The sequence below is a fragment of the Anomaloglossus baeobatrachus genome, chromosome 6, assembly GCF_048569485.1.
Source record: "Anomaloglossus baeobatrachus isolate aAnoBae1 chromosome 6, aAnoBae1.hap1, whole genome shotgun sequence".
Lineage (NCBI taxonomy): Eukaryota > Metazoa > Chordata > Amphibia > Anura > Aromobatidae > Anomaloglossus > Anomaloglossus baeobatrachus.
The window spans coordinates 50,790,035-50,817,421 of NC_134358.1; the positions used below are offsets into that span (position 1 = coordinate 50,790,035).

Below are 27,387 nucleotides of genomic sequence, written 5' to 3' on the forward strand. Positions count from 1 at the left end.
AGGATATAACAGACAAATGCTTGCGTTCCCCTTTGACTTCCATTATACTTGGTACACTAATCGAGCCCGTCCGAGCGTCCAACTGCTCATTTCAAGTAGTGAGCTCCTGAGCATGGTAGTGCTCTCTCATCACTGGATATAGGAAGGTCTGAAGGGGTAACTGTCACAATAAAATGCTGTCATTCTACATATAAGGCTATGTGCCCACGCTACAGGATTTACCGCGGATTTTGCCGCGGATTTACCGCGGATTTGCCGAAAATCTGCAGCAGCACTTCCAAGCCATTTCAATGGCATTTTGGAAATGCTGTGCCCATGCTGCAGATTTTTCCGCGGCGGATTTGCCGCGGATTTTGATCCGGAAAAATCTGCAGCATGTCAATTATTGTTGCGGATTTTGGTGCGGATTTTTCCCATGCAAGTCAATGCAAGGTGTAAAATCCGCAAGAAATCCGCAGGTCTGTTCCCACAGGCTCTTTTTCCTGCGGATTTGGTGCGGATCTCGCAAACAAATCCGCAGGAAGTGATGTAGGATAGTTCAGGAAGAGGAAGTTTCACCATTTTGTAGTGTAGAGTAGTGGCAGTGTAGTCGTGTTGTGTCCGGACTCTGGATTGCCAGCTAAAAGCAGCTAGTTACAGGCTGCTTGCTTTTAGCTGGCAAAACAGGATCCCAGCTCTTTTTTCACAATTCTTTTTAAAAAAAAAAAAAAAATGTGCTCCGCTGTATTTTCACTGTCCAGCCCGATGCAAGCAAGCAACTGGGGGCTGTGCTTCTCAGCGGGATAAGGCTGAAGCATTCTCTGCCCCTCCCGCTGAGAAAAACAGTCCTCAGCTGCCCCTGAAAATGGCGGCTCCGTTGTGAAGCGCCATTCTCAGGTGCTGTACCGAGGCTCATCCAGCTGCCCTGATGCATTTGGCTGGCTGGGTAATATTACGGAGTTAATGCCAGTTTTCTGCAAACTGGCACTAAGCCCGAGGTTCATAATGTCATGCCTGTGTAGACACGGCCATTATGAACCTCCGTTTGGTAATAAAGAAAAGAAAACACTTTTTGAAAAATTTTATTTGAAATAAAAACACACAAACATCCCTGATTCCCATCTTTATTACTCCCTGAATCCCCCGACGATAATCCATGACAGCTCCGATGTGCACCCGGCTGACCCGGGCACTGGCGTCAGCCGGTCACAGCAGCTGTCAGTGTACGAGATGCTGCACAGCTCTCTTCTGTCTGCTGGGACCGGCTGACGTCCGTGCCCGGGTCAGATGAGTGCACATCGGAGCCTGGCACATCAGCTGGTCGGTGTGCAGTCAGCTGACCCGCCTGCGCTCGCGAATTAAGTCAACTGACGATGTGCAGTCATGTGACCCGGGCACGGACGTCAGCCGGTCCCAGCAGCCGTCAGTGTACGAGATGCTGCAAAGCTCTCTTCCGTCTGCTGGGACCGGTTGACGTCCGTGCCTGGGTCAGATGAGTGCACATCGGCCGACTATTCAGCTGTCGGTGTGCAGTCAGCTGACCCGCCCGCGCTCGCGAATTAAGTCAGCTGACCGGCTGACTTCTGTGCCCGGGTCAGCTGATGCTCTGAAGTCAGCTGACCCGAGCTCAGCTATGAACTGAGCTGACCCGACCAGTGAGTTCTGCCGCTCCCAGCAGCCGGCAGAGAGCTTTCCTGTGATATTGTCCTGGATTAACCTCTGAGGCTTGGGAGTAATAAAGATGGGAATCGGGGATGTGTGTGTGTGTGTTTCTTTCAATTAAAATTTTTAATAAAGGTGTTGTGTTTTCTTTTTTCCCAAACGGAGGTTCATAATGGCCGTGTCTACACAGGCATGACATTATGAACCTCGGGCTTAGTGCCAGTTTGCAGAAAACTGGCATTAACCCCGTAATATTACCCAGCCAGCCAAATGCATCAGGGCAGCTGGATGAGCCTCGGTACAGCACCTGAGAATGGCGCTTCACAACGGAGCCGCCATTTTCAGGGGCAGCTGAGGACTGTTTTTCTCAGCGGGAGGGGCAGAGAATGCTTCAGCCTTATCCCGCTGAGAAGCACAGCCCCCAGTTGCTTGCTTGCATCGGGCTGGACAGTGAAAATACAGCGGAGCACATTTTTTTTTTTTTTTTAAATAACAGTGAAAGGGACCACATTTTTTGGCTATAAGCTGCGGCCACCACCACTGGGTTATTATATACAGCCTGTTAGAATGTAAGAGCCCAGTGGTGTTGGCCGCAGCTTTTCTGTATAAGCACACTGTGAGACTGCTAACAAAATGGATAATGGAGAAAAAAGGAGGGTTGGGACAGGAAATGACACAAAGAGACTTTTTTTTGCCTTCAAAACAGTCAAAGCTTTATTCAGAAACACATTAGAGTACAATGGACAAAATCCGTATCAAAATCCGCAACGAAATCCGCGTCAAATCCGCGTCAAATCCGCAGCTATGCTAAGGTGCGGATTCTGGGGGAAAGCTGCGGATTTTGAGGCACAAAAATCCGCAGCAACATTCTCTCGTGGACACATAGCCTAAGGCTGATGACATGCCACATACATAAGACAGACACTTTCTGAATATCTAACACCGTTGCCGCGTGAAGACATTAGAAGGAAACACTATAGATTCCAATGATAAATTGCGCTTTGCGTTTACCTTACAGGATCTGCCATCTGATTTGTACTTGAACCAGAAAACATTCAAGTAAAGCTGACCTAAAGCTTATTACCTCACTTGAGGTATCTCTTGCCTAAAGCAGACAAGTGGTTAGACAAGTAAGCTGGAATTCATAAACGGGTAATTCACGTGAACATGTCTGGGGGTGCGTGTGAGGTCAGTATTTATAGTAACCTTTGCCGACGCCTATCTAAGTTGCTTAAAGCTAGCCTTAAGGACCCTAGAAACATCGGGCTAATGTAGGCCAAACCCGTTGATATTGACAGGATCCCCTGACAGTCATTTGTGTATAAAGCCCCAGGGAGAAATAGGGATCCAGCATGTTTGACTTCCGACTACTGATCCTTTTTTTCTCTAAGGCCACGTACAATATTTGGTGAGATTTTACCTCAGAATTTGTTAGTCAAAACCAGGAGTGGACCTCCATAAACTTGGAGAATGTGGCACTAAAATGCCCCCTCTAAGATCATGTGCATACGTTGAGTATTTGGTGATTATTTTACCTCAGTATTTGTTGCCAAAACCAGGAGTGGAACAATCAAAGGAAAAGTATAATAGAAACACGGGCACCACATATGCATTTTTCACCCACTTCTGGCTTTGGATTATGAATACTGAGGTAAAAAACTCACTCATAGAGCACACGAGTGCTCAGTAAAATGAGCTCTCCTCTGTATGGGAGAATTGTGAGAGACTACTACTGGCCGAGAGATTGTCCATAACCTCGTTAATCCGACATCTACCAAATGTGTATGAGGGGAAGCGATACATGTGAGATTTATCTGCAGATCTATGGTAGATCCAGCCTATTTTGGTAGCTCTTAATCTTATGTGTATTATGGTCACCACAGATATCAGATTGTCAACAGATCTCACCAAACTTAGGTGGATTTGCCAATGTTCTGAAATTGCATTACTCATGCTTACGACCAGTTTTAGTTTTTGTTTCAATGGGGAGTCAAATATAAAGGTTATTATTACATCCTAGAAAAAGATTGTCAGACAGGTCGACTACTAATTGGTTGCTCATCTGTGCTAAAGATTTAATTTATAACCATTGCAGAGTGTCACGGAGTGTGAGGGATATTAGGGGACCGAGGCTCTTAAGGCCACTTTACACACAGAGATAAATCTGCAGCAGATCTGTGGTTGCAGTGAAATTGTGGACAATCGGTGCCATGTTTGTGGCTGTGTACAAATGGAACAATATATCCATGATTTCACTGCAACCACAGATCTGCCAAAGATTTATCTCTGCATGTAAAGTGGCCATTAGACTGGCACTCAGGCTAGAGGGGCCCTAGTTGTCCCTAATCCCAGAGATACTTCTGATGGTGAAGATGTCTGAGCCGCCTTCCTTGCCCTGATCTTATACCCACCACTGCCCCACCCCAGAGGAGCGCTGGGACAGGAGTGGTTGAACTGTGGCGCCCCAGGACCTGGTCGCCACAACAGCATTGCCCCCTCCAAAGGGTTAATGCTGAGCCTGGAGGTAATTGGGAGATCTATTGGCCAGTAAGTTTAACATCCAATGCAGTTTCTCCCTCAGGCCAGCAGGGGGAGCTCTGAACCTGGAGTTCCAGGGAGCATTCCTTAAGTCTGACCTGAGGGAGGAGTTAGCAGTCAGTCTGTAGAGAGAAAGCAAAGAGAGCAGACGCAGAGTAGTGCTGCCTTGTGGAACTGGGGCCTGGAGCTGGAGTAGCTTGGCCCAGTGAAGCAAGATTTGCAGAGAGGCACAGAAGAGACTCAGACATCGGAGTCTGTGGTTGCCAGGGTATAAAATCCTTCCCTGGTGGCCGAATCCGGAGGGCAGGAGAGCTGCAAGCCCCCTGGCCCAGAAGCAATCTGAAGGTACAGCTGCATCCCAAGGGCCCGGTGTGGACTCCAGCAGAGAAGCACCAGAGAGGGCCTGCGCAGCCTACCACACAGAAAAAGGGACGAACCACCGGTCCCAGCAGCAAGAGGGCCATTGCTAAATTCAGAGTGCAGGGTCCTGTAGAAGAAAAGAAAGATCAGGGAGTAGGCCTCATACTCAACTGGCCAAAGAGATCACCCCCAGGCACTTCCAGGCCGGCCGGATCATCTTTACCACCTGTGACTGTCTCCCTGGACTAAACTGTTGCCAAGTAAAAGAGGAGAAGGTAAAGAGACTACTGTTTGTGCCTGTTTCTTTCACTGCCTGTCGGCCCTGCACCGTATTATTCACACAACATCACACCATAGACTCTCACGAGCACCAACTGTTGCCCCGGGGTACCGCTGCACCTGTGGGGAGCAGGACCATCCAAGCTGCCATTCCATCAGCCCCGGAGGCCCCATACAGCAGTGGCGGCTTAATAGCGCAAACCACAGGTGGCGTCACGACAACCATAAACTTTATTCACCAGCCATATTTAACTGACACCCACCAGGGCCACGGAGTCGGGCCCCGCCACCACTGACGACCCCCGGACTAGTCTGGCCCGGCACCGGGTGTCCCATAGCCCTGGGGTGGGCGAGTCAGAACCCACACATAAACACAAACGGGGAAACCAAAACACCATCACATAGCTAGTACACACATCATAAGAAGGAAATAAAGAGTAGGTAGGAAATAACCAGATGACAAGAAGATTTAGGCTATGTGCGCACGTTGCGTAAATTCATGCAGTTACGCTGCGCTTTGCAGCGCAGCGTAACTGCATGCGTCCTGCGTCCCCTGCACAGTCTATGGAGATTGTGCAGGGGCCGTGCGCACGTGGCGTCTCAGAGCGCAGCGCTTCGGCTACTGCCGAAGCGCTGCGCAAAAAGAAGTGACATGTCACTTCTTCCGTGCGCTTTGCCGGCAGCTCCTGCTCTGTCTATGGCAGGAGCTGCAGGCAGAGCGCACGTTCTCGCCGGCACTATGCGCTTCAGAACGGAGCTTTTCAGCTGCGCTCTGAAGCGCACCTTTTACGGTGCTGGGCTAGTACGCAACGTGCGCACATACCCTTACACAGCACACCAAGCAGCATGCAGTAAATCAAAAGCAACTGGAACACAACAGCATACGGACTGTGTTAGCAAAAGCTATATTCAGCATGGGAAGACAGGCTCCATCATCTTAAAAAGGTGGGGAGTAACCGTGATGGGTCTCCCACAACATGTGATCCAAGAGGTAAGGCCGAGTCACACTTGAGAAAAACTTGCGCAAGTCTTGCATTGCATCACGCGGCATGGCCGCACAATCTCCTGACAGGAGCGAGTCGGCTGCATGTATTTCTATGTAGCTGAGACGCTCCTGTCCGGAGGGCAGCAGGTCGTGCCGGGTGATGCAATGCAAGACTCGCGAGAGTTTCTCGCAAGTGTGACTCTTGCCTAACCAGCAGACAAGCAGAAATTAACTCCTGCAAGCCCGATCACTAATGAGCACACAGCTGGGCGACGCCCCAGCTGGTTTATGCAACTCATAAGCACTAGAAAAGTCATAGAGCGGAGTGTCAGATTCAACAGTGTGAACTAGCGTCAGATGCCACCATGACACTCGATAAGTTTAGAGACAAACACCATATTACATAGAGAACTGTTGGTAAAATAAAAATAAAGGCAAAAATCCTTGTATCTTTATTTTTTGCCTAAGAACATGCTTGTAAAATGACAGATATTATCTGAGACAGTTGACATCTCCTATTTGGTGTGGTCATGTTTTTGGTGCCTTTTTCCTAAGCCTTGCTGACACTTTTGTTCTCTGGTTCCCAGAACTGTCCTGGCAAATTTCCGGGAAATGTCTTGGCAACTATTCTATATTATTGCAAATTATATAGGAATGGCTAGGAAACTGTTAAATAATGTATGACAATACACTTATTACTAGCTAAGACTTAGAACCACTTTCAGAGTGATGGATGATTAAAACCTACACAGAACTCCATTGTTTAATCATTGGCACACTCCTTGGCTTTGTCTTTTCACGTAAGGACAAGTGTTTCTTTGAAAATTATTGCAGTGACCAATTCCTCCCACTACCTTGTCTCCTGATTGTCTGTCTGCTCCTGGAATAGGCTTCTTTTTTGTATCACACAACTATATGTTGTGTAACTGAACTGGACAACATCGGTGTTTATTCCAAATTCGTAGAAGGGAGAAACTACCGACTGGAAACTATCTGACTATTATGCTCTTACTACATGCCAGCAATATACTACTGAGGATCCTACAGAGTCAGCTACAGCCTTAGGCGGGCTTTGCACACTACGACATCGCAGGTGCGATGTCGGTGGGGTCAAATCGAAAGTGACGCACATCCGGCGTCACTTGCGATGTCGTAGTGTGTAAATCCTAGATGATACGATGAACGAGCGCAAAATCGTCGTCATCGTATCATCGCTGCAGCCTCCGACATTTCCATAATGCCGGGGGAGCGACAGGTACGATGTAGTTCCTCGTTCCTGCGGCCGCACACATCGCTGTGTGTGAAGCCGCAGGAGCGAGGAACTTCACCTTACCTGCCTCCCGGCTGCAATGAGAAGGACGGAGGTGGGCGGGATGTTTACATCCTGCTCATCTCCGCCCCTCCACTTCAATTGTCCGCCTGCCGTGTGACGTCACTGTGACGCCGCACGACCCGCCCCCTAAGGAAGGAGGCGGGTCGCCGGCCAGAGGGACGTCGCACGGCAGGTATGTGCGTGTAAAGCTGCCGTAGCGATAATAATCGCTACGGCAGCTTTCACTATATATCGAACGTGCGACGGGGGGTGGGACTATCGCTGCAGCATCGGTAACACATTGTGTTAGCCAGGTCTTTCACCGGGAAGGAACAACCACGGGAAGGGCAGTCTCCAGTCAAGGAAACCGCCTATACCAAAACATGGTATCCATCCACAAACAGCTGTTTCGGGGTATTTGCCCCTCACCAGTATGGAGTAGGAAACTGGCTAGTGGGAGTAATGCCTAGTAGAAGACTAGATAGGTAAGGATGGTTGACCTCGGGGAGATCAACATCCAACACCGTGGAGACACCATGACGTGTTTCTCAACGCAGTGACACTAGAACAAGGTCCCCTGGCAGGAAATATAGGTGGTTTCCTTGATTGGACACTGCCCTTCCCGTGGTTGTTCCCTCCCGGTGAAAGACCTGGCTAATTTCCTGCCAGCGTTGAGAAACATGTGATGGTGTCTCCCACGGCATTCTTGTTTTGCATATTTTCCCAGGGGGCCTTGTTCTAGTGTCACTGCGTTGAGAAACACGTGATGGTGTCCGCGCCTATGGGACCACGAATGGTGCCCGTGTAGTGAAGAAGGAAACTAGTGCTGTAGATGCTGTGAAAACGAGAAGTAGCGTGATGAGGAGAGATGCTGTAAACATTGAGAAGAAAGAAAATAAAGTTCTGTTGCTTAAAGAGAGTACTGTGTTGCGCCATTTATTATCTTTACTTACAGCAAGATGGAATTGCAGCTGTATATTGCTCAGGCCAAAAGACTACTACTACTCCAGCAGGATACAGCTAAACCCCCACTAGGTGGAGGCAATTATTATCTCCAAGTGAAAGTGAAATAGAATGGACTGTGCAGAAGTCATTCTTTAAGTGGTGCGGCAGCGGGGAGGCATGGGGTTAACAAGCGGCTGCGCTGCAGTCTGGTAACCCCTGAACATAGGACTACTGCTGTCTGCCCCGGGACCCCCATTACACTAAGATTAGATGGATGGTGGGCAAGGCCAAAGAATATAACAAGGAGATCTATTTCTGTTTCACTGACTACAGTAGAACCTCTGACAGTGTTGATCACCAGACATTTTTGAATACCATGACAGATATGAGTGCACCAAACCATCTGATGAGCCTCATCAAGAACCTTTTCTACTGACCAAGAAGCAACAGTCTGTATGGAACATGGAGACACACCATGGTTAAAAGTAGAGCGACGCGTGAGACAAAGTGGCATCCTGTCACCATTTCTCTTCAATTTATTGCAGAAGCTATTTTCAGGAAGGCTGGACTTGCCGAAAAAGAAGGAATCAAGACTGCAGGACAAATCATAAACAGTCTTAAATATGCAGACAATACCACATTAGGGTAGATGGAATGAAAGATTTAAGGCTGCTTTACACGTTTCAATTTGTTGTGCGATCGCATTTGCGAGCGCACCCGCCCCCGTCATTTGTGCGGCGCGGGCCATTTGTTGCCCGTGTCGCACAAACTAGTAAACCCCCGTCACACGTACTTACCTTCCAAACGACCTCGCTGTGGGCAGCGAACATCCACTTCCTGAAGGGAGAGGGACGTTCGGCGTCACAGCGACGTCGCACAGCGGCCGGCCAATAGAAGCGGAGGGGTGGAGAAGAGCGGGACGTAAACATCCCACCCACCTCCTTCGTTCAGCATTACCGGCTGGAAGCAGGTAATCTGTGTTCATCGTTCCCGGGTTGTCACACGGAGCGATGTGTGCTGCCCCGGGTACGATGAACAACAGAACGTTCGATTTTTAGAAAATGAGCGACGTGTCAGCGATGAACGAGAAGGTGAGTTTTTCTGCTCGTTCATAGCTGTCACACTCTACAATATCACTAACGATGCCGGATGTGCGTCACTTACAACGTGACCCCACCGACATCTCGTTAGATATATCGTAGCGTGTAAAGCCCGCTTTAGTACGGATGTCAAGATGTAAACCTCAAACATTGGACTCTTACTCAGTACAAAGCGGGCAAAGATATTTACTGCATGGCACGACCAGGACACATTTCAGATGGACGGCGACAAATTGGAAGCTGTAAAGGACTTCAAGCTTTTCGGATCAATGATCACTCAAGATGTAGCGATGGCACAAGAAATCAATAGGTTTATAGCTATGTGCAAGTCAACAATGAAGTCACTGGACATGGACCTCTAATCAAGGAGCATTTCACTGGTCATGAAGACACAAGTCGTACATAGTCTGGTCTTTTCTCTAGTCACACATGGATGCGAAACCAGGACAGTAAAGAAACAAGGCAGAAGAAACATCAATGCCTTTTGAAATGTGGTGCTCGAGAAGGATGTTATCAATACCATGGATGGCAAGAAGAAGAAACATCAATTTTAAAACAAATGAAACCAGTCACTCGAAGCAAGGATCACCAAGCTACGACTTATCTATTTTGGACACATCATAAGAAGAGAGCAATCACTGGAGAAGGACATCATGGTTGAAAAAATATAAAAAAGGCGAAGAGGAAGAGCATCAACCAGATGGCTTGATACTATCAAGATAACATCGGAGAAGACCCTGTTTGATCGATCTAGGCTTGGACAAGATCGATGTTCCTACAGATGATTCCTCCATCAAGTCTCCATGTCTCGTGATCTAGCGGAAGGCCATGAAAGGAAAAGCATATCTAATTCATGGATATCATTGATTCACCTTGTCATGAGAGTTTTACACAACACACCAATGACGTTTTCTTCATTGCTCCTCATCTGCTCAGATGGAGGCAACACTTTCGCAGATGGATTCATTAGTCTAGCATCATTTTGAAGACCTTACTGCCTGGGCCCCCCCTCCACATACACCGACACTTGGGCTACGGGATAAGGACACTGACACTCGGGGTACGGGATAATGGTTGCTGTCACTTGGCTCTTACCCACAGCACCCAGGTTTCCCATGATCTGAAATCCCTGTCAGCACCCAGCTTTCCTATGGTCTGATATCCATCTTGTCCTCAGCACCCAGCGTCCCCATGCTCTGCTATACATTTTTACCTCAGCACCCAGATTTCCCATATCAGAGCATGGGAAAGCTGTGTGCTGAGAGAGAGAGAGCCTTTTTCCCTTGGCACAAAACGTTTCCATCCCCTGCTTGTATCTTTGTCCCCCCTCATATATAGTATAGTATAGGCCCAGTGTCCGCGACAGCGGCACCGGATCATACAGCGGCCGCGTGGTCTGAGACAGAACAGCGCAGCTCTTCTCTCAAAGAAAGGAGCTGGCTGCTGATCTGCAGAGCCCCTAACCTGCGGGCCTGATCGCAATGGCGACCTCCGTGACCGTGGTCATTACACCCCTGTCCATGAGTAACCTTTTCATAGCCATCATGCTCTTTCCTGGGCTGTCTCTCCTAGCTTGGATAGAGCACTGTTATGACCTGTCTCTCTTAAAGGGAATCTGTCACTAGGTTTTTGCTATGCAATCTGAAGACAGCATGCTGCAAGGGTTAAAACATAGAATTCTGTGATGACTGTCTTGTCAAGGTCTGATCAGTTATTTATTTGCTATGTTTGTTTAAGCAGCTACAATGTCACGTGTGTGGAAGTTCGCCACACCCATCTTCTGATTGATACCTCACTGCCAATCTAGAATGTCTATAGAGAGCCTGGTGTGGGAGGGGCAGCTATTTCAGCTCTGCTACATTGCTGAATCTAAAAGTATTGGTTGTGTCAGAATGGCTGCAGCCAATATTCTTAGTCATACATCATTGGATTCAGGATCTCTTTGTCTACATCATGCTGCTATCAGACAAGGTAGCAAAAACCTGCTGACAGATTCCCTTTAATACTTCCCAGCATCCTGGGACCTGAAGTTTGCCATCCAGGCTACTCAGATTGCGCAGGCACTCCATATGATCTCCATGTAGACTCACTAACTTCCTTGCTCTCATCCCATTTTATAGTTTATAGCCATTTATTGCAATGTAAAGACAATACAATATGGTTATACAGACTGCAAACATAGCGTAAAGGCATTTATATCCACAAACAATATGTACTTCTACACTCAATAACATTTACTCAGTTTACATATGCTGTTTTATGCTCTTATGTGCAAATTACATAAACATACTGAACTAGGACACCCCTGGGGCAGATTCTTCCAGATCACAGGGTGTCTGCTTTAGGCTTTTTTTCACATGCTCTCAAACCGTAAAAAAATATTGTATGGTAAGGAGAACATGTCCACTACATAGGTTTTCTAGCATCAAAATATAGATGACCCATTACAACATGTCATCGATATCAGATGAAAAGTGGCCCAGCTTGTTTCAGCTTAGCGATCAGCTTTTGGAAGGATTGTAGCAGTCAGCTGAGTCCTGGGGCAAATTCATAGGCTATGTTCACACAGGGCAATTTTGCTGTGTTTTTTTCTGCAGCAAAACCTTATGTTGTGGCAGGAAGTCTACTGGTGGATTTCTGTGTTTGTGGTATGGGTTTTGGCCAGGTTTTTGGTGTGGTTTTTATGGCATTTTTGCAGCAGTTTTTACTGCGGTTATTTGCACTTCCTCTGGTAGTGATGGCCGGACCAAGTTCAGACCCGCGGGGGTTCAAAAGTGCCCGAGTGCCAGGCCCGGCCCAGGATTGATCTGGATCCGCCACTGGGGTAATAAAAAATTAAAAATAAAGAAAAAAAACATAAAGCAAGCGCGCTATATTTATCAGTCTGCGGCGCGGCTGTACGTGCTCCCGCGGCCCCTCCTTCTACTTCCGGGTCTGCTCATTAGCATCATGCATATTCACTGCTTTCCCTACCCACCGGCGTCTGTGATTGGTTGCATTCAGACCCCCTCACCCTGAGTGACAGCGTGTCTGATGTCTTCCAATCTTAAGGGTGCTTTACACGTTGCGACATCGCTAGCGATCTCGTTAGCGATGTGACACGCCAGATCGCAGATAAGATTTGTCGAGATCACACATAAGTAAATTTTTGTAGCGCCGGTCACATGTGCGATCTCGGAAAATTGTATGTGCGATCTGGCGTGTTACATCGCTAACGAGATCGGTAGCGATGTCGCAGCGTGTAAAGCACCCTTAAGACACTATGTGCGTCTAATCGTGGCATAAAAATAAATAAAAATAAAATTGCTGAGGAATCCCCCCATATTATAATACTCGGCACAGATAAAGCATACAGCTACAGGCTGCAGTCCATAGCCATGTGCTTATCTTTGCTGTGTATCAAAATAGGAGGAACCACATGTGGCTTTTTTTTTTTTTTTTTTGCGGTCACAGCTGGAGGTTCCCACGGTCCGCCACCTGTGACCGATAATCACCTCAGTGACGTCACCGCTGATCATGTGTCTCACTCAGTCTCTACCTGAACCTCACAGTGGGCAATCAAGTTCTATGGCCGCTCAGTGTGAATGCAAATGTAGCAGTGCTGGAATCGTCATGGGACCTTGTGTGGATTACATCGGACCTGCATGGGTGTTTTGGGGGTTAATAAAGTGATAAAAGTAGGGGTTTGTTTGTAAGCAGCTTCGGGTCAGGCCCGGGTAGCAGCTTCGGGCCGGGCCCGGGTAGCAGCTTCGGGCCGGGCCCGGGTAGCAGCTTCGGGCCGGGCCCGGGTAGCAGCTTCGGGCCGGGCCCGGGTAGCAGCTTCGGGCCGGGCCCGGGTAGCAGCTTCGGGTCGGGCCCGGGTAGCAGCTTCGGGTCGGGCCCGGGTAGCAGCTTCGGGTCGGGCCCGAGTAGCAGCCTCGGGTTGGGCCCGAGTAGCAGACCTATCATAGGCTTGATTAAGCAAGTCTTAGTAAAAGGGTACCACAAGCAACGGTTTCTCAGGTAGTAACCTGAGGTTTGGTTCCTGTGTCCCCCAATGAAGTGACCGAGAAATGAACATATGTTTCTACTCGCCATAGGATCTCTCTTGTAGCCTTCACTGAAGGACGCAGCACCCTGTCTTGTTTTGGGAGGGGAGCATCTTTGCTTTGCTCCTCCTACTGCTTTTGCACTCATTGAATAACTGGGTATTGGTTACCCAGGTGTAACCTGGTGGGATGGAGTTATTTTTTTTTTTTTTTGCATTCTAAAAGCCCTATTACACGCAACGACGTATCTAACGATTATATCGCCGGGGTCACGGATTCCGTGACGCACATCCAGCATCGTTAGCGACGTCGTTGCGTGTGACACCAGCGAGTGGCCGTTAACGATGGAAAATACTCACCAAATCGTCCATCCTTGACACGTCGTTCATTTTCAAAAAATTGTTGATTGTTGTAGACGCATGTTGTTTGTCGTTCCCGAGGCAGCGCACACCGCTATGCGTGACACCTCGGGAACGACGAACTACAGCTTACCTGTGGCCGCCGGCAATGAGGAAGGAAGGAGGTGGCCGGGATGTTACGGCCGCTCATCTCCGCCCCTCCACTTGTATTGGGCGGCCGCTTAGTGATGCCGCACGAACTGCCCCCTTAGAAAGGAGGCGGTTTGCCGGCCACAGCGCTAGGCAGGCAAGTCCATGTGACGGCGCCTAACGATATTGTGTGCCACGGGCAGCGATTTGCCCGTGACGCACAAACGACGGGGGCGGGCGCTTTCACGAGCGACATCGCTAGCGATGTCGCTACGTGTAAAGCCCCCTTAAGTTGTATTCTTAGTGTGAGTCTCTGGGTGGCAGCATCTTAACCCATGGTTCCTGTGTCCCCCAATAAAGGCTACAAGAAAAATATTTTATGGCGAGTACAAATATTTTTTTTTATTTCTTGTTTTTATTCTGACAATCTTGTCCAGTCCCACTTTAATAAGATTGTGTCATAAGATACAGTAGGTGATAAAAGTATAATGATGGGGGGGCCTGACCGCCAGGACCCCTACCCTACCCATCACAAGCCCACTGTGTGATGAATGAATGATTGATTACGTGCGGCCACCATTCCTATAGTTGGTGAATGGAGTAGTGGTCGGACACGCTTAATAGTGCACTATCCACATAGGGTCCCCCTTCTTATCGGTGTTGGCCTCGGCAGCGTTCATACATTTATCATCTATCCCATGAATAGATAATAAATGTTATTATAGCAATGGGATAATAAATGCTCAAGAATCCTCTAAATGGTGATATTCACGAGTTATCGAATGCGTGTGTCTATGGAAAGTGCAAAGGAGATCGGTGCTGGATGTCACCTTGTAAATATGACATATGGACAAATATACATCGTTTGCCTTTGCTAATCCCTTTTCTGGTCTAGTAACTTTGCACAAACATTTTCTTTCTTTTGCCGCTGAAAAATATTGACATTTGTGAATATTTTCCTTGGATGAAAGGTCAGATCATTACTTGGATACAATTTCTCATACAATTAGCTGCTGATTGAAGAGAAACTGACAGACAATGTAACTGGGACATATATAAAGGGCTTTATCCCCTTTTAATTTATTGTTCCAATCAATCTAAAGTAAAACAAGAAGCAACCCTACAAATAATAATGTAAAAAAGGGTCCCCAAACTATAGCATTCATGTAAAATAACAATCAGATAGTATTCAGGCTACCTGGGTCCAGTTCCAGTTGTCCGCCGCTATTTCAGTCTCTATTAACTGCAGAGGGGACATTATGTCAATATCACACATCAACGCTGCAGCCAATCACTGCGCTCAGTAGATCTGCTGATCTAGGTGGCACTGAGCTCAGTGACGGTCTGTAGCGTTGATATGCACTGTCAACATGACATCGCCGCTGCAGCTGGCCGAAAGCCAGCACTGGAGCTACTGAGGGTGAGTACTATCTGATTTTAGTATTTAGTTGTCACTGTTGTGTCACAGGTAACAGACAGCCCTGTGGTGTCCGGCTATAGAAGGTCACAGTATAGGCGGTGTATACTGCTCCCTGACCTTCCATTATTTCTGTATGGTTTTCATCCCTTTCCCTTTGGGACCCTGTGGAGTTCCTCAGCCTTTCTGCTGCTTTTCATCAGCACTTGCCTACTTTTTTTTTTATACCTCCACTTCCTATTACTCAGTGCTGGTGGTAGCTCTAACTTCATACAGATCCTGAGGGCAACCAGTCGACTTGCAGTCATCTGGAGAACTTTGTTGCATTTTGCAGTCCATCTTCCTGTATCCATTTTGAGATAATTTGTTTGTTGTTTTCCCTTGTTTGTTATCCCTGTGTGTCCTTTAGCAGCTAGTGTGCTTGACGAAGAGCTCATACCATCCGCTCCCTACCTAGGGCCAGGTATCCGGCTCAGCGCATAGGTGCGGAACCTATCTAGGGCGGTGAGGGACACTCTTCGGACACTCTCAGATAAGTTTCTGATGTCTCCATTCCATCTTGATGGGGCTGTTTATAGAATTGTTTGGTGTTTGTTTGGCCTATGCAGGGTTTTATAGGGTCATTCAGGGTCTCCCGTCGGTGAATAGGGGTGCCACAACCCTAGAGCATAATACCCTGCATTGGTCGGTAGGGAGAGCTTGATTAGGGCTTTATAGGGTTATTTTATCCCTTCTCCCGCCTAGCTTTTGTTATTATACATCCTGCATTTATTGTGGGTGTTTTGTTATTGTGGTTTATGACCTTTTAATGGTATTATTAAAAGTTATTTTTTAATGGGGATTAATTTTTGGTTTCCCAGCTGTAGGCTTAGTCAGGGGTCACCATCCGTAGATGCAGGGTTTCCCTTCCCTTTTGCCATTTGCTTTGTACTTCCCCGTACAGAGCGTGACATTAGTATTGAACAGTGATATGTACTTGGGTATCATGTGAAATAATTTCAGGTTCAAAAAGAAAAATAAATGACTAAAATAATGTGGCTGCATAACTATGCACACCCTTACACTACAACTGTGACATACAGTCTTAGATTATCTACAATTACAGACTTCTCCATTCTTTGTAGGTGGGAAAACTTGCAAAATCTGCAATGTATTAAATACTTATTTCCTCACTTTATGAAGTACTTGCAAGAAATTCCTGACTCATGGCAGCCTCCCAGACCAATTTTTTTTTATCTTTCTTCTCATGTCACTGTTGTGCCAAATTTAGGTGACTTCTTGATGACGTCTTCACAGTGCTCCTTGATATATTATATGCCTTGGCATTTTTTTGTACCCTTCTGCAGACTGATAACATTTAATAATGAGATCCCTTTGTTGTGTTGTAAGCTGTTTCCATATACACATGACAAAAACCTGGCATTTTATCTGAGGCGTTTAGACCTTTCATAGCTACTGTACATGCATTTAAGTAATTAAAAAAAAAATGTCCCCAGTGGTGGAAACTCCTTTAACTTACATTGTAGCTATGTACAATAGGTGGCCTAGCAAGAACGTTTTCTTTCTCTCTTTCTAACTCTGAGCCTTTCTTAGAAGTACATAGCACAGAACCCACTGTAGTCAAAGTATGTTGGGATTTGGAAGAGTCACAACTTGGAGGCCATTGATCTGTAGGTGTCATGTCCCCACCGGAGTTCACTCCTGCAACTTCTGCTTCGATCACCAGGCGCTGTGGACAGTGCTGGTGATAGGGTAGGAGTCAATGCCAGTGGCTCTGGTGGCCACAGGCTCTGCTCATCTACTAAGCTGAGTTTCCCTGGGACCTGCAGTACCACTGGCTGACTGTGGTGGCGTGTGTCTTCCAGCTGATGTTTCCACCATTCAGATACAGCAAATGGGAAGACACCGCACCCTTCTAATTCCCCCTCCTGTCTGCTGGTCACTGCTAGATATAGTTTTGTATTCCTGCTAGTCTCTGGTTCTCGCCCTGCTCTGTATATTGATTCCTGTGTTTTGACCCCTGCCTGTTCTAGAACTACTCTCCTGCCTGCCATTTTTGTACCTTGTTGCTATCTCCGGTTTTGACCTTAGCCTGATTTCCTGACTACGCACTTGTCTGCCGATTTTGTCCCTTTTTGTACCTCCTGGTTTGGACACTGCCTGACGATTACTCTCCTCTGGACTTCCACAGGTAGCGATCTCCTGGGTCCTATAGCAATTCCAAATCCCTGTATAGGGGTTAAAGGGTTTTGGGGTTCTCTGGATCCTGCTTAGTGGGCGGCTAGCCTGTAACCTGAGACAGCCAGACTGAGACTGTTGTTACAGGCAGAAGTTACGGTAGGGTTAAGAAATAAATGAAGATAATGGCTCAGAATGGTTCTATATGGTGATATTTTTCTATTTGACTATTTTTGATGTTTATTTCTATTGTGTTCACAGATTTTTGGAGGCCTCGTCTGGATTTTGGTGGCAGCTTCCAACGTTCCGGTGCCAGTTGTACAAGGATGGGTGATGTTTGTGTCAGTCACGGCCTTCTTCTGCTCTCTCTTATACCTCTGTGTGTTCCTCTGTGGTCTGGCTCATAGGATACCATGCAACTGGAACTTTGTGGTAAGTATCTAATTTGGCATTACTAGATCAATTATTCAATTTCTGTGACTGCATTCATAGAAAAGGGCAACAACCAATTTTTTTGATCGTAAATGATGCTATTGGAAAAAACGGTAAAGGCTCCGATGGGTATGTCCGGTTTTGGCTGTGTAACCCAACAAGAAGATGATAAATTATAGTGGAAGAATCTCCAACACTTAACCCTAAATGCCAACAGCAGATGGGTCTTAGCTCGACATATGCAGAGATGAATTACACGAGATTAAAAGGTATTACTTTCCAACACTTGGCCAGAAAATGTTAAAAGAGAACATGTTATCAGGATTCTGCATGATAAAGTAAAGGTATGGCCTTAATGGCGTCACTATACATATTCAATGGATACCTACTGTGAAGAAATCTGCCTCCTGGTTGTTCTTTAATCAGCATTAGAAGTCTGCCTTTCCTAAGCTTTGGGGTGGGACTATGGGTAGGGTCTCCGGCTCTGCCCCGACCCCTCTGCTTCCACTGGTATCTGCATCTCCTTCCTGTTTTAAAGCTTGTCCTAACCGCGGGCGGCAATTGCACAGATTGATCTAGCGGGCTTCAGTAAAGGACACAGGTGGGTGCGCATGCGCAGATTGAGATCTAAATCTGCGCATGCGCCATCACCGATGGCTTTCTCTTGAAGACTGCCTGGATCAAGCTGCGCAAGTGACTAAGATGGCGCAAGTGCAAACTTTAAAACAGAACCCTGATGCTTGATCGAATAATGAGCAGTGGCCACCCAGTGATTATGATGTGTAGTATGTCTTGTTGAGGGTCTTGCTAGCATGCACCGATGATGCATTAAATTGTATTGTAAGGCCTTGTGTGCACGGTGTTGTTTTTGATGCAGTTTGTTGCCCAAATCTGACTGTCTCTCTTTATGCCATCAAAGTCAATGAGAATTCTGAAGTGCTGTGCACATGTTGCTTATTTTTTCCTTCCACTAAAAAAAATCATGGCCCAAAAAAGCACCAAAAACGTATGCGTTTTTGGTGCGTTTTTCTGCCACAAGGATCAGATTTTGGTGCAGAAAATGTTTGCACCAAAAACCCAGCGTGCGCACATAGCCGAAGACATTGAAGCCCCTAATGAAAAATGAGGGCAGACACATGTATGTAGCCAGGGCTTTAATCCTAGTTTATAGATAATCTTTCATTTCCTTCAAAAGTAATTGTCGTTAATTTTTATTTCAGAAATCAATAGTACTCATGAAGACAAGCGACTTTTGTAATATAGCTTATGTGAGAAATCTTTCTCTTATCTTTCTCCTCCTGGATTGATCTTTCACTTTAAGTTTAGGTGTAGCATCTGTACAGTTTGTACTCTAAGATAGATTTTCCCAATACTGAGATAACAGATGACAGTTGGTGCTTAAAAAACTCAATGGAGAGTGAAAAGCTAGTTCTCCTGAAATGACAGTTAAGCGGGCTTTAAATGCTACGATATCATTAATGATTTATCGTCTGGGTCACGGTGTTTGTGACGCACATCCGGCGTCATTAACAATATCGCAGTATGTGACTCTTATGTGCGACCTAAAACGATCGCAAAAGCGGCCAAAATCGTTTGCCGCGGAGAGGTCGTCCTAAAACAAAAAATCGTTCTCTTCTAATTAGCGATGTTGTTCCTCGTTCCTGCGACAGCACACATCGCTATGTGTGACACCGCAAGAGCGACGAACATCTCCTTACCTGCCTCCACCGCCAATGCAGAAGGAAGCAGGTGGGCGGGATGTTTGTCCCGCTCATCTCCGCCCCTCCGCTTCTATTGGACAGCTGCCGTGTGACGACACTGTGATACCGCACGACCCGCCCCCTTAGAAAGGAGGCGGATCGCCGGCCAGAGCGACGTCGCAGGAAAGATAAATCTGTGTGATGGGGGTAAGCGAGGTTGTGCGTGACGGGCAGCGATTTGCCCATGTCGCACAACCGATGGGGGCGGGTACGATCGCTTGCCCGCTATAAGACACGTTAGAGAATTTTAACTCATTATAATTAGTTAAAACCAAACCAGGAGTGGAACAATCAGTGGAAAAGTATAATAGAAACACGTCACCACTTCTGCATTTTCCACCCACTCCTGATTTTGGCTTACAAATAGGGAGGTAAAAAAAACTCGCCAAATACTCAATATGTGAGCACCCATCTCTGTAACTGCTCATGAATCCAGCCCTGCCACGCCCTATTAACCTTCTTCGTACTATAGGTAGTGAAGCTTGCCTCTGGGCTTACAACACAGAGGATAACCACCTCTGTGATACATATTTCCCAACCACGACATATCCATTAGCCATCTTTCATATCCCATTTAATGAAGTTTTACAATATTGGAATATTGCTGATCTCTACTAAAGATGGGTCATCAATATAAGTTCGATGATAGTCTGATATCCAACTCCTTCACCGATATGGTGCGAAGCACTGCAGCTTTATCAGTGGCTGTTTAATCAGGCTGCTGCTGGTTAGAGGCCTTTTCACTGCAGCTGGTGTCTAGGGTGCTGCTGTATAGGCAAATTCAGGTGATTGTCCCAGATTTTAACCCCCTACACCAAAAATATGCAGAACCACATGTGGGACATCTTGCCCTAAGGCTGCTTTCATACATCCGGTTTGAGCACTGCGGCTCAATCCGGCTGTAAAACCTATGCAACGGATGCGGCGACAAAACTGCATCCTTTGCATAAGTTTTTTACATGCGGCCCATCCGTTTTTTGCCGCTTGCGGCACGCTATTGAGCATGCGCAGTGGCAAAAACCGCATGCGGCGGCCGGATGCATATTTTGCTGCATCGCGCCGCATCCGGCGTCCATAGGCATGCATTGGAAAAGAATAATCATACCTAGCAGAAGAATGGCTGTGATTTCAGGCTGGTCAGCGCTTATCCAAGTGAAGTGTATATGGGTGTCCTGGTTCCACGAATGTTGACCTTATGCTAAATAATTCCTTATCTGCATCCTTCATCTGGAACTTAACTGTATGGAAGCAAAGGTGACAGGGATCATTCTCCTAACATATTTCCATGTGACTAAATTCTCCTGATTAACCTGTGTGAAATTATCCTGTACTTTATGACAGATAATCACAAGCTTCATTACTGTTAGGTTACATATTATAGTGTAGCATAAAATGACAGCAATGTTTTATCTGTCATTAGCCTTGGAAAAGAATAATCCCACTGATCCTTTTTTAAAAAGGATCATTGAGCCTTTTATACATAAAAAAAAATAAATAAACAACAACAAAAAGTGCCACATTTATACAAAGGAAATGTCAGGGATTGCAAGTAGTCCCCATTGCTTGAATGAAGCAGGTCTACAATACAAACATAACACCTTAGATCAGGGGTGCACAACATTTTTTGGTCAAAGGGCCGCAGAAACAGTTAAAAGGGTACTTAAATAAATACATCACCAGAACCACCATCAGTACATTAATACATCACCAGAAGCATTGTTTTAAGTATTTGAGAAGGATTTGGAGAACTTCTACTCCATAAAAATCAGTGTGAACACACGCTATATTAAACTGAGTTTTTGAAGCAGAAAGTCACCAAATCCTGCTCAGAAAAATACTCCAAACTTAGAGATTTGAGATTAAGTTTTAACAAAGCCGTGAAGCACATTATGGATTGCTACATGTATAGAAGATCAGAACCACCATCAGTACATGTATACAATACCAAGAATAGTGCAGTGATCAACTGTAATATCAGGTCAGCACCATATACAATTGTACCTCTCGAACCTACAATTCCCAGTATGTCCTTAATAATGGTAAGAGGATGCTGGGAGTTGTTTTCACAAGTCATCATCAGACTGTGGACCATAGTATTGATGGGGCGCAGGCAGTATCACAAATAACATTTACACCCAGGCATCTTATGGATTAGATCATCTCTTATCGGAGTCATTCCTGTCCCTTGTCTCTCCATGTACTACAGACGCCATGATGAGATTTCATGCCAAGAGCTCATTTCTGAAGATTTCCCGCTTCTCTGCCTTCAGCAGCACATCCCAACATGATTCCCTTAAAACAAGTGTCATTATACTGCTTATAAAGAGAAATATCTCACTTGCTGCACCACTACATGAATAATTGGCCCTTACTGTGCTTCCTACACAAAATATCCCTCCCTCTCTGTATAATGTGCCCCCCACACTGGCCCTCTCCATAATTCACCCTCTTTCCATCTACATAATATCCCCCCACACTGCCCCTGTTTATAATATGCACCACACTGCCCCTCTTTACAATTTTCTCCCTTCCTATGTCCATAATATCCCCCCACATTGCCCCTCTGTATAATATGCCCCCACACGACCCATCTCCAAAATCCTAACTTCCCATTTCCATAATATCTCTACATACTGCCCCTTTGTATAATATGCCCCCTACAATGCTCCTCTCCATAATATCCCCCACACTGCTCCTCTCTATAATCCCCCCTTCCTATGTCCATAATATCTCCTTACAGTGCCCATCTGTATAATATGCCCTTCACACTCCCCCTCTCCATAATCACAACTTCCTACCTCCGTAATATCCCCCACACTGCCCCTCTCTATAATCTTCCCCTTCCCATGTCCATAATATCCCCTTACACTGCCCCTCTGTATAATATGCCCCCCTCACTCACCCTCTCTATAATCCTAACTTCCCATCTTCATAATATCCCCCCACACTGCCCTTTTGTATAATATGCCCCCCTACAATGCTCCACTCTGTAGTATCCCATCACACTGCCCCACTCTATAATCTTCCCCCCCTCCACTTCCCATGTCCATAATATCCCCTTACACTGCTCCTCTCCATTTTGTCATCTCCAGTTGATTACCTCTGTGAACATACATTTACCTTAAGGATCATCGCAGTTACCTGACAGACACAACTTTTTACCCCGCAAGGTGGAGTGATGCAGGTGGAAATGTATTAACTATGAATCAGATAACAAAGAATGTTGTATAGTTATCTGTTAAGGGGCAAACCAGGGGTGTAACTAAGGTGCAGAACTAGAAGATCTAATCTGGCCATGGCAACTTAAAGGGGTTGTCCACCTCTTGAGGACCATTTTATTTTGGTTATTGGTAAAACTAATTATTCCTAAAGGTTAAGGATGAGCGACTATTCGCCACTATTCGGTATCCGACGGATAATGTGGTATTTGAGGTATCCGCTTTGATACTTTGATTTTCATTTCTGACTTCTTGGAGCCTGTTTTCCAGCCAATGAACACATCTGATGTTGCTTGCCCTCACTGTAACGCCACAGCCATCTGTGTTGTGGTGTTACTGTGATTGGCTTGGCTGCATAGCGTTATAGGTGCTATATAAGGGTACGTGCACACACTGCGTTTTTTTGACGCTGCGTTTTTGTGCGTTTTTGGCCGCTAAAAACGCACAAAAACGCACCTGCGTCGAAAAAACGCACGCACGTGTTTTGCCGCGATTTGGTGCGTTTTTTTGCTGCGTTTTGCTGCGTTTTTGCTCACTGCGTCCTTATGCGTTTTTTATCAGTGAACAAAAAAAAAAAGGTCTGATGTCATTTCCTTCTTCAATGTGCTCTTCATTCTCCACTAGTGTATGCAGAAGTCTGCAGAACTACAAGGCTCAGCATCCTCCATCCAATAGTGTATGCAGGAGAGCAGACAGCAGCTGTCGAACTACAAGGCTCAGCATCCTTTTTCCAGGACTGTATGCAGGATTTCTTTGCCCCCCCAAACAAAAAAAATGACGTGGGCTTCGCCATATTTTTGTATGCTAGCCGGGTACAGCAGGCAGGTACGGGCTGCCCCCAACCCCCAGCTGCCTGTTTGTACCCGGCTGGGAACCAAAAATATAGGGAAGCCCTTTTTTTTAAATTATTTCATGAATTTCATGAAATAATTTAAAAAAAAATGACGTGGGCTTCGCCCAATTTTTGAGTCCACCCGGGTACAACTAGGCAGCTGGGGATTGGAATCCACAGTGCAGGGTACCCATGCTTTCTGGGCACCCCCGCTGTGAATTGCAGTCCCGCAGCCACCCCAGAAAATGGCGCTTTCATAGAAGCGCCTTCTTCTGGCGCTGTATCCAACTCTTCCAGCTGCCCTGATGCCGGGTGGCTAGCTAGGTAATAATGGAGTTAGGGCTAGCTGTATATTATCAGCTAGCCCTAAGCCCGAAATTCATGGTGTCACGCCATTATTAGACATGGCCACCATGAATTTCTAGTAAAGACAAAAAAAAACACAACACACAGAAAAATATTTTTATTAGAAATAAAACACAACACAATTAGTGACTCCATCTTTATTGAAATAAAGAACCCCCCCCTCCGCAGTAATCCTGGGTCAAGGGTCCCGCGCCGTCCAATCCGGATCCAATATCATCTGATCGGTTTGCTGGAAGGCAAAGCGATCAGATGATGTGTCAGGTTCAAGTGCCTGAATCCCATCACACATCAGCTGATTGTATAAAAGCCGATTATACAATCAGCAGATGCATCGCTGCAAAAAAAAATAAAAATAATAATACTCACTTATGTGCTGATTACCGGCAGCTCCTGCAGCGATGGGGCGGGAGTCTGATCCCGTCCGATCGCTGCAGCAGCTGCCGGTAATCAGGGATGAAGTCTCCTGACGCATCCGCTGATACCGGCCCGGCGCCCGCATCACCGCGATACTTGCGATCACCTGATGCGTCAGGTGACTGCATCAGGTGATCCATCACCAGGTCCTGCATCCTGCAGGCATACGCACCCGGGGAGACTGCACACAGCCAGAGCGGCGGGACCGGGAGGAGATGGGAGCGGGCATGGCACCGGGAGTCTGCAGACAGGTGAGTATAACTTTTTTTTTTTCTACTGTTAACTTTTGTTTTCGCAGCCGCTTCCACCTCCTGCCCAGACATGGCGCCGCACGGCAGCATACATGCACAGGACAGGAGGTGGACGCAGCAGTGACGGTACCGGGAGGATTCACGCTTCTGTATATACTGACAGAAGGAATCTGTGGCGCCCCTGACCTGGTCAGGCACCACTGAGTACTGCACCCATGGACCTGGGAAAAATTACAACAAGAGTACCTAGAGTGTTTTAACCTACACGACAGTACCGATAACCACTCAAAAGACGACAGTCGCATGTAAATGTAAGTCATATATACACAAGGACATCTCTCATATACTTGTGCAGCAGAGCATCAACCTTGTGGTGGGGCCCAGGGGAGAGGTACAACCCTCCAATTAATTCACGTTGTGCCCCCAAAATAATATAAAGTTACAGCCTCCACCCCCTACCAGGTTAAGCCCTGCTACCACTCAGGGGTCAGCCTCCATACATTCATTACCTGAGACCATGCATAAGGAAAACGCTGTTAACTATTATCCAAGTGTAAGGCTAGGCAGCATATACTTATAAGCGTTCCTCCTTATGCATGGTCTCAGGTAATGAATGTATGGAGGCTGACCCCTGAGTGGTAGCAGGGCTTAACCTGGTAGGGGGTGGAGGCTGTAACTTTATGTTATTTTGGGGGCACAACGTGAATTAATTGGAGGGTTGTACCTCTCCCCTGGGCCCCACCACAAGGTTGATGCTCTGCTGCACAAGTATATGAGAGATGTCCTTGTGTATATATGACTTACATTTAAATGCGACTGTCGTCTTTTGAGTGGTTATCGGTACTGTCGTGTAGGTTAAAACACTCTAGGTACTCTTGTTGTAATTTTTCCCAGGTATTTTGACTATTTAGCTGTGCAAATATTATGTATGCTGGTAATTGACCTGCATGTATGTCTTTGTGTGCCCGCACTCACCCCTTCTAAGTTAGGAGGGGTTTGCACTTGCGATTTCTACTGCCCTAATTTTCTGCCAAATATATACTGTCATGAATTTTAAATGATTTAATAAAATGAAGTTTTATAGACATATGGCATTTCAGTGGTTTCTTTAGGGGAGTCACTAAGTGGTTATCTTGATATGATGTCGTCTGGACAATGACAAAATGTGGTACCTGTGGTATGTCAAATTGAAGTAACAGCCCAGCAAAACCCAGCCCGCAAGACAAGGCGTCGCAACAGAACAACGCTGTCCCCTGCACCACAGTCTCCAGAGCAGAGAGAAGTCACCGCCAGAGACCTACAGGAGAAAAGGTTACTGAGAAGGTCCAAAGCCCAGGTCAGAGGACCCCTTTGCAGAGGAGTAGTGGAAGATTTCAATCTAAGAAGTGGATATGGATTCATTGTAGCCCCTGGTATCAGAGAAGGGATATTTGTCAACAGAAGAGATGTGAACGCTCATCTGCCTAGAGGACACCCTGGCAGAAACTTGAAGATGGGAAATACAGTGCAATTCACTATGCATGAAGGCGAAAGAGGACTGTACGCGCTTGACGTAGCACCATGTCCCAAAGAAGAAAGAAAAGACAGAGATAAAGAAACAGATGCAGCAAAGGAAACAGATGAAGATCAAGAAAGAAAAGACAAGGAACCTACAGATGAGACTACCTCAGACGACGACAAAGAGCAAGAAAGCAGCAGGTGCCGCAGCCCAACAGGCCCAAGCCCTGGTATGGAGGAGTAGAGAAAAGTAAAGTAAGAAGAGAAGTTACTGTTTTGACCAGTTTGAAAAGTTTGTTTTGCAACGTTTACGTTTAAGCATGTGCCCACAAAAACTATTGTGAGAAAACCATAAACCTTAAGGCTATGAACTGGCTATAGCCACAAACTCTCGCAGTGTAAATAGTTACACCAAAAGGGCACCACCACCACCAGAGTCAGCCTGTTTAGGGGCTTGGCTCGTCTGCAACCAGGAGGAGCCCGTCCGTATATAGGGCCTTGGCTCACCTGCGACCAGAGAGCATGCCTGTTTATGGGGCCTGGCTCTCCACCACAAAGAGGGTACCTGGTCAGCACCAACTGTGGAGGCCGCCTCTGCATCCTGCCAGAAGAGGCTGAAGGCGCGGATCCACCAGGCCAGGTATACCCTGAAACCACCAGCCCATGTAAGCCGCCTCTACATCCTGCCAGAAGTGGCTGAAGCCGCGGCCAACGTGAAAGGGTTTTGGGTGGGTTAACGGACTTGTGGGTGGAGGGTGGTGATGTATGGTACCTGGTGCTTTTAAATGTTTTAACATGTTTTAATGTTTTATGCATTTTAAAATGTTGTCTTGCAGCCCGAGGACGTGCTGGTGATAACTAAGGGGGAATGTGGCGCCCCTGACCTGGTCAGGCACCACTGAGTACTGCACCCATGCTGGGGACAGTACAATACAGGTAATCCAGAAGGCTGACCGGGGTGTGGAACACAGGCGCATAGTGATCAGGTCTCACACATGTACCCATGAGAGGACCCCTGGGGATCCCAGGAGGGGGAAAAGCCTTGACCTTCACTGGAATAGTGGAGGGGGCCAAAAGCCTCCATCTCCTCTCAAGGGGTGTGGTAAGAGAGTCTGGTTGCTAGGTGGCGTAGGCAAGAACAGGAGAGGAGAGGCAGTGAGTCAGTTAGAGCAGAACTCCATAGGGCTCAGTGAGGAGCAGACCTGTGGGGCTGTTGCTGTCTAACAGCGCCCGCGCAGTGGCTACCGACGGGGGAGAACGGTCAACTAGGAGTGCTACCCGAAATCCATCTTCAGCTAGAGAGAGAGCAACGGAGTGGGAAGTAAGGAGACTGCTAGAGAGTACCA

General features: G+C 46.7%; 1 protein-coding gene across 1 annotated transcript in view; it reads left to right on the top strand.

The window, feature by feature from the left end:
- The window catches only part of MAL2 (mal, T cell differentiation protein 2), a 112,739-nt gene that overhangs the window by 52,734 nt on the left and 32,618 nt on the right, over window positions 1-27,387 (top strand). Inside the window, exon 2 of the mRNA XM_075352914.1 lies at window positions 17,533-17,703. Coding sequence (XP_075209029.1) covers window positions 17,533-17,703 — 171 coding nt within the window. The remainder of the gene's footprint in view (window positions 1-17,532; window positions 17,704-27,387) is intronic.